The 12,212-nt window shown below is 48.0% G+C and overlaps 1 protein-coding gene across 2 annotated transcripts; it reads left to right on the top strand.

Annotated features, from left to right (window-relative positions):
* Positions 1-1,651: 1,651 nt before the first annotated feature.
* On the top strand, positions 1,652-10,280 carry SLITRK5 (SLIT and NTRK like family member 5). 2 transcript variants are annotated; one of them, XM_021525698.3, is made up of 3 exons: positions 1,652-1,810; positions 3,279-3,373; positions 4,340-10,280. In XM_021525698.3, exon 3 carries the CDS (start codon positions 4,348-4,350, stop codon positions 7,216-7,218), a length of 2,871 nt encoding a protein of 956 aa, XP_021381373.2. In that variant the 5' UTR covers positions 1,652-1,810; positions 3,279-3,373; positions 4,340-4,347; the 3' UTR covers positions 7,219-10,280. The 2 variants fall into 2 exon arrangements, with proteins under 2 accessions (XP_021381373.2, XP_021381374.2); XM_021525699.3 differs by lacking the exon at positions 3,279-3,373.
* The last annotated feature ends 1,932 nt before the right edge of the window (positions 10,281-12,212 follow it).

Raw genomic sequence — 12,212 nt, forward strand, 5'->3', positions numbered from 1 at the left:
TAGCATGTTGGGATGTCAAGATATGAGTTAAAAGAGGTCTGCTGAAGATACAGATGTGCAGAAATCACATATCACAGACAGTATTGTTCAATGCTTACACTAGAACAGGAAAAACAGAGGGACAAATACATCTAGCATTACCTTTGAGTTAAAGCTGGATTCCAACCTCTGTGCTGTGCACATGGGGTGTACTCCATGTGTTCCTGTGTGCATAACGCCATTAGATTTACTACACTTATGTACTGTGTACTACTAGATTTATGTACTACATTCTAGACAGCACATAGCAGCAATTAATACGCAAATGCAAACACGTGCATATCTTTGCATGTACACAATTATACTGCCTTCTAAATATTACTATTTTTTTTAAGATCAGCAAAACACGCAATTTGACCGAAAATAAAACCCGAAGTTAATTCGGAAAAAAACATCCCCAGAGCTACAGCCAGCCTTGGCACCGAAAAACCATCTGTGGTCCGCATGCACACCTAATAAGGGTGGTTATTCCCCACCGCTCGCCGCGGCGTCGCCTCCTCCGCCCCCGCCGGGGCCGCTCCCGCCGGGCCGGGCCGGGGCAGCGCCCGCGGGCGCCCCGCGCGGCCCGTCCGCCGCCCTGCGCTGCCACCTGGCGGCGGCGGGAGGGGCCGCACCGCGCCCGCCTGGAGCGCCCGGGAGCGCGACCGGCTCCGCGGGCCCCGGCGCCGCCGCGGGGAGCGGCCCGGCGGGCATGAGGGGCGGACAGTCTCTTGGGTGCTGCTGTTGCATCCGTGCCCCGGCTCCCGCCGCGACCCACCTCTGGGGCGGGCAGAGAAGAAAAGTGAAGCTAAACGGCTCCGACTCACGCCCGCCTCCCCGATGTCGGAGAATGCGCGTAGCACACCCGTCACTTTGTTTCACCGTGACCACCCAATACCCCGCGGTCCCCGCGAGCGCCGCGGAGGCTCCCGAACAGCGAGCAGCGGCAGTGGCGACCGTCGCGCCACCGGCTCCCGCCGGCCCCCTCCCCGCGGCTCCGCTCCGCGCCGCCCGGCTGCGGCCAGGGAGCGCCGCGGCAGAGGACGGGGCGGCTGCGGACCTCCGCCCGGGATGTGCGGGCAGCGGCAGCGGCGTTCCAGAGCGGTGGAGGAGCGCGGGGAAAGTTGGCCCGTGCCGGTGAACGTGCGAGCGCAGCCCCGCGATGCGCGGGGCGGAGGAGTGGCGAGGCGGGCGCGCCGCGCCCGTATCGGCATGTGTGTGCCTGCGCGTGCCCGTGCGCTGGGTGCCCGTGCGGGCGGGCTGCGCGACGCCCCGCGGGGCCGGCCGCTGCCGCCGCCGCGCCGTCACCGGGGCCACCCGCCCCGCAGCGCGGCCCGCGCCGCGGCCGCTGCGCCGCCGCCCCCCTCCGCGCCCCCCCGCCCCCGCCCGGCGCCGCCGCCCCGCCCTCGCTCCCCTCCCTCCGCCTCCCCGCTGCGCTCGGCGGCGCGGGCACAGCGCGGAGTTCCGCCGGCCGCCCCCGCCGCGCGGGCGCGCGCCGCAGCGCGCGTGCGTGGCGGGCGCGCTCCCGCCGCTCCCCGGGCGCGCGCGGGCGCGGGCGCGCGCGTGCCAGTGTGAGTGTGCGGCGCGTGTGGCCGCGCGCGCGCGCCCCCGAGCGCGCGCTGTGCCTCGGCGCCGCCTGCGTGCGGGGGGTGCCCGCGCGCGCTCCGCACCGAGCTCCCCGGCGCTGCCAGCCTCGCCTCCGCCGCCCCGGCGGCTCCGCGCAGCGCCCGCGCAGCGGGTCGGCTTCTGCATGGGCTGCCACCATGCTTGGGCCCTGGAGATTTCGGGCGAAGTAAGTACCGGGCTTGACTTTTCTCTCGCTCTCTTTCCCTCCTTTCTTCCTTCCTTCCTCATTCACCACCACCCTCCCCCCCTCGCCCCCCCCCCCCCTCACCCGCTTCTTCCCCGCCGGGTCTTTCCTTGCTGTTGCTTCCCACCCCTTTTTCCACGCCGCTTGCCCCTCTCCCCGAAAGCCAATTCTCCCAACTCGGGGTGCTGCTCAGTTCGGTGGCAGTGTCCGGCTGGAGCTGCTCGCTCGCTGCTGCTGTCGGCGGTACTGAAAGCTGTTTCCAGCCGGATATGCAGTGCGGTAATCTAAGGGTTGAACTCTTCGGGGAAAAAAAAAAAAAAACCACACACACACACGCAAGAAAAATCCCGATGCAACCCCTTTCCTCTTCTCCCCTCCCCCCCCGTCGCCCCCACCCCCTACACCCCCCCCCACCCCCCCAATCTGAACCTCTGTAGGGAGCTGGCGAACAGCAGCACACAGTCATCACAGAGGGGTTTCCAGGGCGGGATTGCAACCTTGCATGTAGCCAGCTACAACTTTATTTTCTTTACCTCCATCCCCTGCTTTTTTTTTTTTTTTTTTCTTTTGGTTAGAGAAAGGAAGAAGGGAGAGGGAGGGAAAATTGTATTTGCCTCCTTTGCTAACCATAATTGAATTAAAGTTGTAAAATGCCTGGGAGTTTAACACTGGCCAGGAAGGTTTTCAATAGGTTGTCATTGTGGGGCTTTTTTTTTCTTCTCCGAAGAACTGTTGGTTAATGGATGAATGGATCTGATCGAGCTGAGAAAAAATATGCTAGATACATGCCTTTGAGTAAGATTTCTGCTGCCTTTATGCAGTGAAGCCTTTTTGCTTTGAGTAATTCCAATCCAGTTGACGTCTGGTCAGAATTAGAGAGATTCACGGAGACTTCCGATTTCTTGCTGCATGATTGCCTTTGCTGCAAGTGCTAGTTTTGCAGTCTTGAACCTGATGCCACAGGAGATGTGTTGCAGTACTGAGACTTCTCGTTTTTTAGGATGCGTTCTTCCAAACCAGAGTTATGTCATGAGGATTGGAGCTCTGAGATGGACGATAGAAAATGCAAGCCTGGTCCAAGATCCCAGCATTTAAACCTGATGATTTATTAGTCTTCCCCTACCGACACACAAAATGCATTTATTTTCCCTATTCATATTGCTTTTAGTCTAGTAGAAGTAGAAGAAAGCCACGAGGAGTCAGAAAGATGGCAAAATGGAAAGGATTTGTTTCCAGCTAGGTGGAATTCAGATATTAAATTACTGACGTAGGTCAATGGTAGGGTTTCCCTTCTACCCTCCTTGGCTTTTAATCAGCCTGGGTGTCTTCTGCCCTAAAGGATGAAGAGCACTGACAGCCATCGCTGCTTATAATCAGTAACTCTGATGTTTGGAGTGTTGGCAATGAGATATTTTCATGAGACCTATTTAGATCTCTCCACTTCTACCAGGCTAGTTTTGCAGAACACTGGGAGTAAGCGCTATGTCAGATATGGATGAGACTGCGAAGATGACCTGCATGTTTTACATTTTTCACAAATTTTGGGTGAGTGGTTAAAACATTTCTTTTGAGAGTATGTATATGTGTGTGAGAGAGAGAACAGGAGACTTCTGCTTCAAATGAGCTCTGTTACATTGTGTATAACTTGGGAGGGGATCAAATATCAATTAATATTATTTGCTTTTGTAAAGATACACAATTTCCGTAATTGAAGAGAGCTGTTAAGTGCACTGAAGTAGGAGGTTAATGTATTTAATCTCATTACAGAAGAATTCCTGCACAAAAGTCATCTGGGGGTGCGCGCGTGTGTGCATGTGTGTGTGTGTGTGCGTGTGTGCATGTCTGTGTGGGTGGGTGTGTGCTTGTAAATGTATAGCTAGGAAAAAAGCCACCAACATAAAAGAGTTTTAAGAAATGTGTGATGTGGAGAATGTGTCAGTATTCCCTCTGTTGAATTAAGATGCCATTTTCAGCACTGAGCATTTTTCTTTGGATGGCATTTCCATCACTGGTTTAAAATCAAGGTAAAAAGAGGGAAAGACCTTAGTGCACTGGTTCAGCAGGGACGTTCTGAAGGGAAGAGGGAGCTGGGTTATAGGGGAGGTGGGAAACTTCGTAAAATGGTGATTCTTTTCTCTTAAATTAGAAATGTGAAACTGAACTGACAGCCATTTTATGTATATTTATGGGGCTGGTTGTGAAAAGGAAGTCCAAAGAAGCATTGAAATTCACCCACACCAACAGAACCAGAGCAATTCCTACTGTGACCTCACCTTTTTAGACACCGCAGGCATTTGACCCACAAGAAGTTGCCTATCAACCCTTTAATCAAGGCATGTCATCCAGTTTCCAAAAGTGTGGGAATTAGAAGTGACAGCAGGGTTTTTTTTTGGTTGGTGAACAGTCCATTCTCTACCCTACTGAAGACATATATAAACTTTGTTTCCATTTCAAATGTTGTGGGGCTACCCTATTATGCTACTTTTTTTTTTCTTCTCCTTATCCTTACAGGAAATAAAATGTATGCTTGCTGCTCTACAGTAACTTTGGAACAGGACCTCAACAAAAAAATGCATATCTGGATGCTGCAGACGATCGCATTTACTTTAACATCCCTAGTCCTTTCCTGGGCAGAAAGCATCGAGTATTATGGGGAAATCTGTGATAATGCGTGTCCTTGTGAGGAGAAGGACAGCATCTTAACAGTGAGCTGTGAAAACAGAGGGATCATCAGCCTATTTGAGATCAGTCCACCAAGGTTCCCTGTTTACCACCTCTTGTTGTCTGGGAACCTTTTGAACAGGCTTTATCCAAACCAGTTTGTCAATTACACGGGGGCTTCGATTTTGCATCTGGGGAGCAATGACATACAAGACATCGAAACGGGGGCCTTTCATGGTCTGAGAGGTTTAAGGAGGCTGCACTTGAACAATAACAAGTTGGAACTTTTACGGGATGACACTTTCCTTGGGCTAGAGAGTTTGGAATATCTACAGGTCGATTATAATTACATTAGCGTCATTGAACCCAACGCCTTCAGCAAACTGCATTTGTTGCAGGTGCTGATTCTCAATGATAACCTCCTCTCCAGTTTGCCCAACAACCTTTTCCGTTTTGTGCCCTTAACACACCTGGACCTGAGGGGTAACCGGCTGAAGCTGTTGCCCTATGTGGGCCTGCTGCAGCACATGGATAAAGTGGTGGAGCTGCAGCTGGAGGAAAACCCCTGGAATTGCTCTTGTGAGTTGATTGCTCTAAAGGATTGGCTGGACAGTATCTCATACTCTGCTCTGGTGGGAGATGTGGTTTGCGAGACCCCTTTCCGCTTACATGGTCGAGACTTGGATGAAGTCTCTAAGCAGGAGCTTTGCCCCAGGAGGCTCATCTCTGATTATGAAATGAGACCTCAGACACCACTGAGCACTACAGGGTATTTCCACACTACCCCGGCCTCAGTCAACTCTGTGGCCACTTCTTCTTCAGCTGTTTACAAATCTCCCTTGAAGCCCCCCAAAGGGACCCGCCAACCCAACAAGACAAGGGTGCGCCCCACCTCCCGCCTGCCCTCAAAAGACCTGGGATACAGCAACTATGGCCCCAGCATTGCCTACCAGACCAAATCCCCGGTGCCTTTGGAGTGCCCCACTGCCTGCACTTGCAACTTACAGATTTCTGACCTGGGCCTCAATGTCAATTGTCAGGAGAGGAAGATTGAGAGCATTTCTGAACTGCAGCCCAAACCCTATAATCCTAAGAAGATGTATTTGACGGAAAACTACATTGCGCTGGTACGCAGGGCAGATTTTGTGGATGCCACTGGGCTGGATTTGCTGCATCTGGGCAATAATCGGATCTCGGTCATTCAGGACCGGGCTTTTGGGGATTTAACTAATTTGCGAAGGCTGTACCTGAATGGGAACCGGATCGAGCGGCTGAGCCCAGAGCTATTCTATGGGCTTCAAAGCCTGCAGTACCTCTTCCTGCAGTACAACGTCATCCGGGAGATAGAGGCAGGCACCTTTGAATCTGTCCCCAACCTTCAGCTCTTGTTTTTGAACAACAATCTGCTGAGGTCTTTGCCAGGGAACATTTTTTCTGGTCTGTCTCTCTACAGGCTGAGCCTGCGGAGCAACCACTTCTCCTACCTGCCGGTGAGCGGGGTGCTGGACCAGCTGAAATCCCTGCTGCAGATCGACCTGCACGAGAACCCCTGGGACTGCACCTGCGACGTGGTGGGCATGAAGCTGTGGCTGGAACAGCTCAACACCGGCGTCCTGGTGGACCAGGTTATCTGCGAGTCCCCTAAGAAATTTGCCCAGAGCGACATGCGGGCCGTCCGGGCGGAGCTGCTGTGCCCCGACTACTCGGACATCGTCGTCTCCACGCCCACGCCGTCCCCGGGCCAGCTGCCGGCCAGGACCACCCCCTCCTCCTCCACCGTGCGCCTCAATGGCACGGCGGCGGCGGCGGGCGGCTCCGCGCCCGCGGGCGGCGCCGGCGGCGGCAGCTCCTCGGTGCCGCTCTCGGTGCTCATCCTCAGCCTGCTGCTCGTCTTCATCATGTCCGTCTTTGTGGCGGCGGGGCTCTTCGTCCTGGTGATGAAGCGGCGCAAGAAGGGCCAGGGCGACCACGCCAGCGCCAACAACTCCGACGTGAGCTCCTTCAACATGCAGTACAGCGTCTACAGCGGCGGCGGCCACCACCACCACCCCCACCTCCAGCAGCATCCTCCCCACCGCGGCGGCGGCGGCGGCGGCGGCGGGGGCGCGGCGCTGCCCAAGGTGAAGACCCCCGCCGGCCACGTCTACGAGTACATCCCGCACCCCCTGGGCCACATGTGCAAGAACCCCATCTACCGCTCCCGGGAAGGCAACTCGGGCGAGGATTACAAAGACCTTCACGAGCTCAAGGTCACCTACAGCAGCCACCCCCTGCCACCCGGGGGCGGCGCGCCGCCGCCCCCGCCACCTCCGGCGCCCGGCGGGGAGGATGCGCCGGCGCGCAGCCCCGCGTACAGCGTGAGCACCATCGAGCCGCGGGAAGAGCTGCTCTCGCCGGTGCAAGACGCCGATCGCTTTTACAGGGGCATTTTGGAGCCCGACAAACACTCCCCCTCCACGCTGGGTACACCCGGCTCCACCCTCCCTGACTACCCCAAGCTCCCCGCCGCCTACACGTACTCCCCCAACTATGACCTTAGGCGTGCCCACCAGTACTTGCACCCGGGGCCGGGGGACGCCAGGCTCCGGGAGACGGTGCTCTACAGCCCCCCGAGTACTGTCTATGTAGAGCCCAACAGGAACGAGTATCTGGAGCTAAAAGCAAAACTAAATGCAGAGCCGGACTACCTCGAAGTGCTGGAAAAACAGACCACATTCAGCCAGTTCTGAGAAACAGCCCCCCCGCCCCCCCGTCCCCTCGCCAGTCTCAGCAGCTCCTTCTCTAGAGTATTTGTATTTAACAACCACACGCAAAACAAAGAAACGTAAATGCTGACCTCCCTACACACACACACCTCGCCCCCCTCCTCTTTTCTCCCCTTTAATTCATTTTATTGTAGGGTGAAGTGCCTTGGCACAGGACTTTTCAGCTTCGGGGAATGATTCTGAAAGGGTGTGCTGTTCAGTTTGGTTTGGTTTTGTTTTGTTGGTTTTTTTTTTTTTTTCTGTTACTGCATTTGGAAGTCGGAAACCACCTATTTGTAAAATGGGCACAACACTGGCATTGTGCGGGTGTCCATGTGTCTTTGGGGAAGGTGGCTGGAGGTTTCAGAGGTTTCTTAGGTTCTTGTCAGGTCACATTCAGGTCATGCTTTTTTGGGGGGTTTATTTTCCTTGCTTTTTTTTTACTTTTTTTTTTTTTTTTCAGACATTCTTTATTTTAATTTTCTCTGTGGTTGTAGAGTACGGCGCACATTTTCCCCTTTTAGCCATGCGTGAGTCTAAATGGCTTTTATGGAGAGATTAGCACACCCCGACTTTAATACAAGGTTTCCTTTTTTTAAGGATGTGTTTGTATACTTTCTGGACTTTTGAATTAAAAAAAATATATATTATGATCTTTAAAGGGATCACTGTAGATGTGGACAAATCATTAAAGAGTGCAGAGATATATGATCCATAACTGGTTAGTGAAAATAACTTATTGATGAAATATAAAAAAATATTTTATTGTAGCACCTATTTTTATATGCACATTAGCATTTCTCTTTCCTTCACTATTTTAGGGCCTAATCTTGCAAATTTTTAACTCATTTGAGTATCTCTGTTTCTGAAAGAAGTCCCAGCTTAGGCCTTCATCCTGCAGGCACTTAAGCACATGAACAGCTTTACCAATGCGTGTAGTTCTGGAGACTCACTCATTGAGCAAAGTTTGTCAAAAGCCCAAAAAATTAGGATAGAGTATACAGAATTCTTACAAGTAAAATTATTGGAATGTTTGACTGTTTCTTTCTTTCTTTTTTTTTTTTTTTTTTTTTTCAGGATGGGGTCCAAAGGTTGTGGATTGCTTTAAAGTATTGCACTACAGTGAGAGCTTTTCTCCCAAATATGATATAGTATCAGAAAGAACTTTTAAATCTCTATAGATAATGCCAGTTATGACCAAATCTTAACAGACAATCTGAGATATAAAATCTGATCACAGTAGGAAAAAAATCATGTTTCTCTATTGAAAAAAAGGTGTCTTTTAGCAACCTCCTGCTCAGGAGTCTGGTTGGGCAAACTAGTGAGGGAAATGTAGAAGGCATTCAAAGTTTCATTTTTGATTTGTTGGTTTCATTCTTTTCTTTTTTCTTTTAAATCTTGTATTAGTTAACCAAAATACAATGATTCTGCAACTGTTGTAGCCAGTTTTTGATTGTTCAGTCAAGTATAATTGCACTTGTACAGATCCACATGTTTACTGGCATCCTGAAAGACCAAATGATGGACTGTACACATCTCTATAAAATGTCTTTACCCCTTTGGGCAGCAGGCAATGGCAAGGATATTCATAAACACAGCATCACTGTAAGATGGGACAACTGATGTCTCATATGTATCCCAGCACATGTGATTTTTTAATAGTTTCTGAATAAACACTTGGTAAATATTTCAAATATAAGATCCTGAAGTAATGAGTATCTGAACTTTAAAAATTTCTGGCCAAAATAATCTGTTTGTACATTGGATTCTCTTTACTAGCAATTAAGGCTCATCAAAAAGATCTAACATTTCTAGGCAAAATATAATGTGTTCTCTGTTTTCGAAACATGACATGTGGTAATTACCAGCATATATAACGTGGGTCAGAAAGCAACACAGGAGTATATGTTTCAACAACATATTGAAGATGAATAGTTTTATACTTACAATTTGTTTCCTTACTGAGGTGTTCTCTAATATATGGAACAGGGTAAGTGATATTTCACATGTGTTTTCTTTTTTCATTAGGTTATTATATTTAATACTGTTTCCAGAGTTGCTCACTAGTACATCTTTTATTGCAAAAGGGCTCTGTTCTATTCTGCTTTTCCTACCCATGTACAATCTGTCACTTTCTACAAAAACAAAGCTGTATAACTGGTCTGTTGGAATTCAAGAAAAATGTTTTCTTGGCGTGTGTTCTTCCCTCTATGCCACCCACACTGAGCAAAAGCAAAAAAAAACCAAAAAATAAGCATGACTGTATTTAGCTTGGACAGTTTAGTAAGTGCAGTGTTATTTCAGTTTGAAATGCAGAGTTGAGGAGTGTTCTTTTGTCACAAGAGACATAACAAATGGCTATTCTGTTCTCTGCTCTCCATCTCCTGCAGACTTCCCATTGACACCAGTGAGAGATGTGTGTGTGGCTGCCTGAGTGCTGTTTTGGACTCCTAACTTTGAATTGCTGCCTTTATAACTATTGCTGAAACCAGTGGCCTGGTTCTTCTTCCATTTCAGCTCAGTAGAGGCATGCTGTTGTTAAATGGGTATAAGTAAGAAAATTTTCAGCCTCGCTGACTTTGCCAGAGAAAGGCTAGCTCAGAAAGGATTGAAGGAGAAACCCTGTGTCTGTTCATGTGTATATATATCTTTCCTGTGTGATTCTAAACTCATGTTTATGAGTTTGCATAGGTGTCAGTACAAACATCGGATGAGGTCCTTGGTGTGAAAGGTACATTTTGCATGGCATTCTGCCACAAAGAGGCAGCATCCGCAAATGAGTAAATGAGCAGGAATTGCTTGGATTTGTAAGAAATAGCTGAAAGAAATCCCTTGACATTCTGTTTATGTTGAAATTCTGACAACTGCCATTTCTGAGGTCGGTAGTACTTCTGCTTCCGTGTGTTCTATATGTATTTAATAACTGCTAATGAAGGATTTTTCTAATGGTCTACACTACAACCAGAACAATTAATCTAAATCTTTTTGACAACTCACCTTTAGTAGAAAAAAAAAAACATGTTATCACTTGTGTTACTGGAGAAAAAGATTAAATGCCATCAATTATCTACAGAAAGTGCATTCCTGAAGATAAATCCTTGAAAAATAATACAGAATGAAAAATAATTTTCTTTAGTCACTAATCATCCTGAAATATATCTGAAAGGGGTATTTGTGAATGAGGACTTCACTAGAAGTAGGAGTTCCCACTCAATGGCTAAAATGATATATCATCTGTGGATAATTATTGTAAGAAAAAGTAAATAGGAGTAGAAATTGGCAAAGGGAGATGTGCCTCTGATTCAAAAGAAGATAAGCGATAAAATAATTTGTTTCAAGAAAAAGCCCACCCTATTTTGAGAATTCTGAATATTTTATTAGGTTGGTTATCAGACTGGTTTAGGTCAGTTATTAAAATGATACTCCCCTTTTTTTTTTTTTTTTTTTTCTTTGTGTTTTGATAAGTAATGTTGAGCATATTGAATCACTCTTGTGGCCTCATAATTTATTTCAAAAGTGCATAAGTGCATGAATCTCTGCAATGAACAAAAAAAAAAAAAAAAGTAGAAGAGAATCCTGGTTCCTCAGTGTAATTACTGGAAACAAAACATGAGTGAGACACCCTTCCCTTCCCTTCCCTTCCCTTCCCTTCCCTTCCCTTCCCTTCCCTTCCCTTCCCTTCCCTTCCCTTCCCTTCCCTTCCCTTCCCTTCCCTTCCCTTCCCTTCCCTTCCCTTCCCTTCCCTTCCCTTCCCTTCCCTTCCCTTCCCTTCCCTTCCCTTCCCTTCCCTTCCCTTCCCTTCCTTTTGCTCCTATATTTCATATTTTACTCTCATCTTTAACAAAATGAGCTGAATTTCAAGTGGTTAATCCCAGAAGATATAGCCTGTAATTTCTAGACATTCCTACACACTGTTTGAAACACCAGATGTTATGTCAGTCCTCTCATCAGTTAAAAGTCTGACAAAAATGCAGCTTCCACTTCAGTAGTTCTAGAGCCCACATTCTCACACCTTTATTTTTAATACATATATCTTTAACACCCAGTATTTTAATGGTCACTTAAGGTTGTGAAAACATCTTCAGTTGATTCTGCATACTGCAAGATTTAATGTATTAATGTTTTCCTATGATTAACTTTTCTATAAAGCTATAGGTATTTCTTAGAGGAATTTCTTTTAGGAAAACAAATGTAGTTGTACCTTTTCTCATATAACATACTAATTTAGTCATTATTTGTTTATTAAAGTAATTTTTTAAATTGGTTAAAGAGCATAAAAATGAGTTTATAACCTGTGGTAAACACAATGTAGAAGATATATCTGGAAAGGCAGAAATAGCTAATTGTGGTTGTTTGAAAATATGAAGGCAAGATCCTGGTTTTTTAGGTTGTTTAGATCTCTATTTAGCTGGAGCTAAAATGTCTGACCAGTATGTTGTTTCTTACAGAAACTTAAGAGTCTGTTTAATGCATATGGTTCCCTCTCAGGGGGCTGAGTCCATTAAGGCACTACATCCTGAAGGACGGGGTAAACAAGAACTCCTTCATTTTTAGAGGGCAGGTTCTTTATATTGCTCAGTGTCTCCAGGGAACCTGAATAGCCTTTCATTAGGTTACAGACTGGCATACTGAATTACAGCGTCTCCAAACCAGAGAAGGAGGCTGAAATCTTTTGCTGTCTTATGCAGAACTGAGAATGCTATTTGCTCTACTGGCATTAAACGAGAAAACAAGAAAAATGGAGAGAGAAGAGGAAGTGAATGGCAGACACAATGCCATAGCTGTCAGCCTTCAAACAGTCATCACATTTCTATTGATTATTTGATTGTAGGGAACTTGTACCTCTATTCTGCAGCATCCACTTACCCTGGAAAATGTAGGACCTCAAGCTAAGGAGTGACAAGAGGATGGAGGAGTAGATGAGTGAGAGATTTCTGTGAGAGAAGTGGGCAGGATAGCAGCAATCTGAATGGGACAAC

This window comes from Lonchura striata, chromosome 2, assembly GCF_046129695.1.
Source record: "Lonchura striata isolate bLonStr1 chromosome 2, bLonStr1.mat, whole genome shotgun sequence".
In the NCBI taxonomy this organism is placed as follows: domain Eukaryota; kingdom Metazoa; phylum Chordata; class Aves; order Passeriformes; family Estrildidae; genus Lonchura; species Lonchura striata.

Excerpts from the sequence above, each read along its gene's own strand:
- SLITRK5 (XM_021525698.3), top strand. The coding sequence starts at position 4,348 with ATGTATGCTTGCTGCTCTACAGTAACTTTGGAACAGGACCTCAACAAA.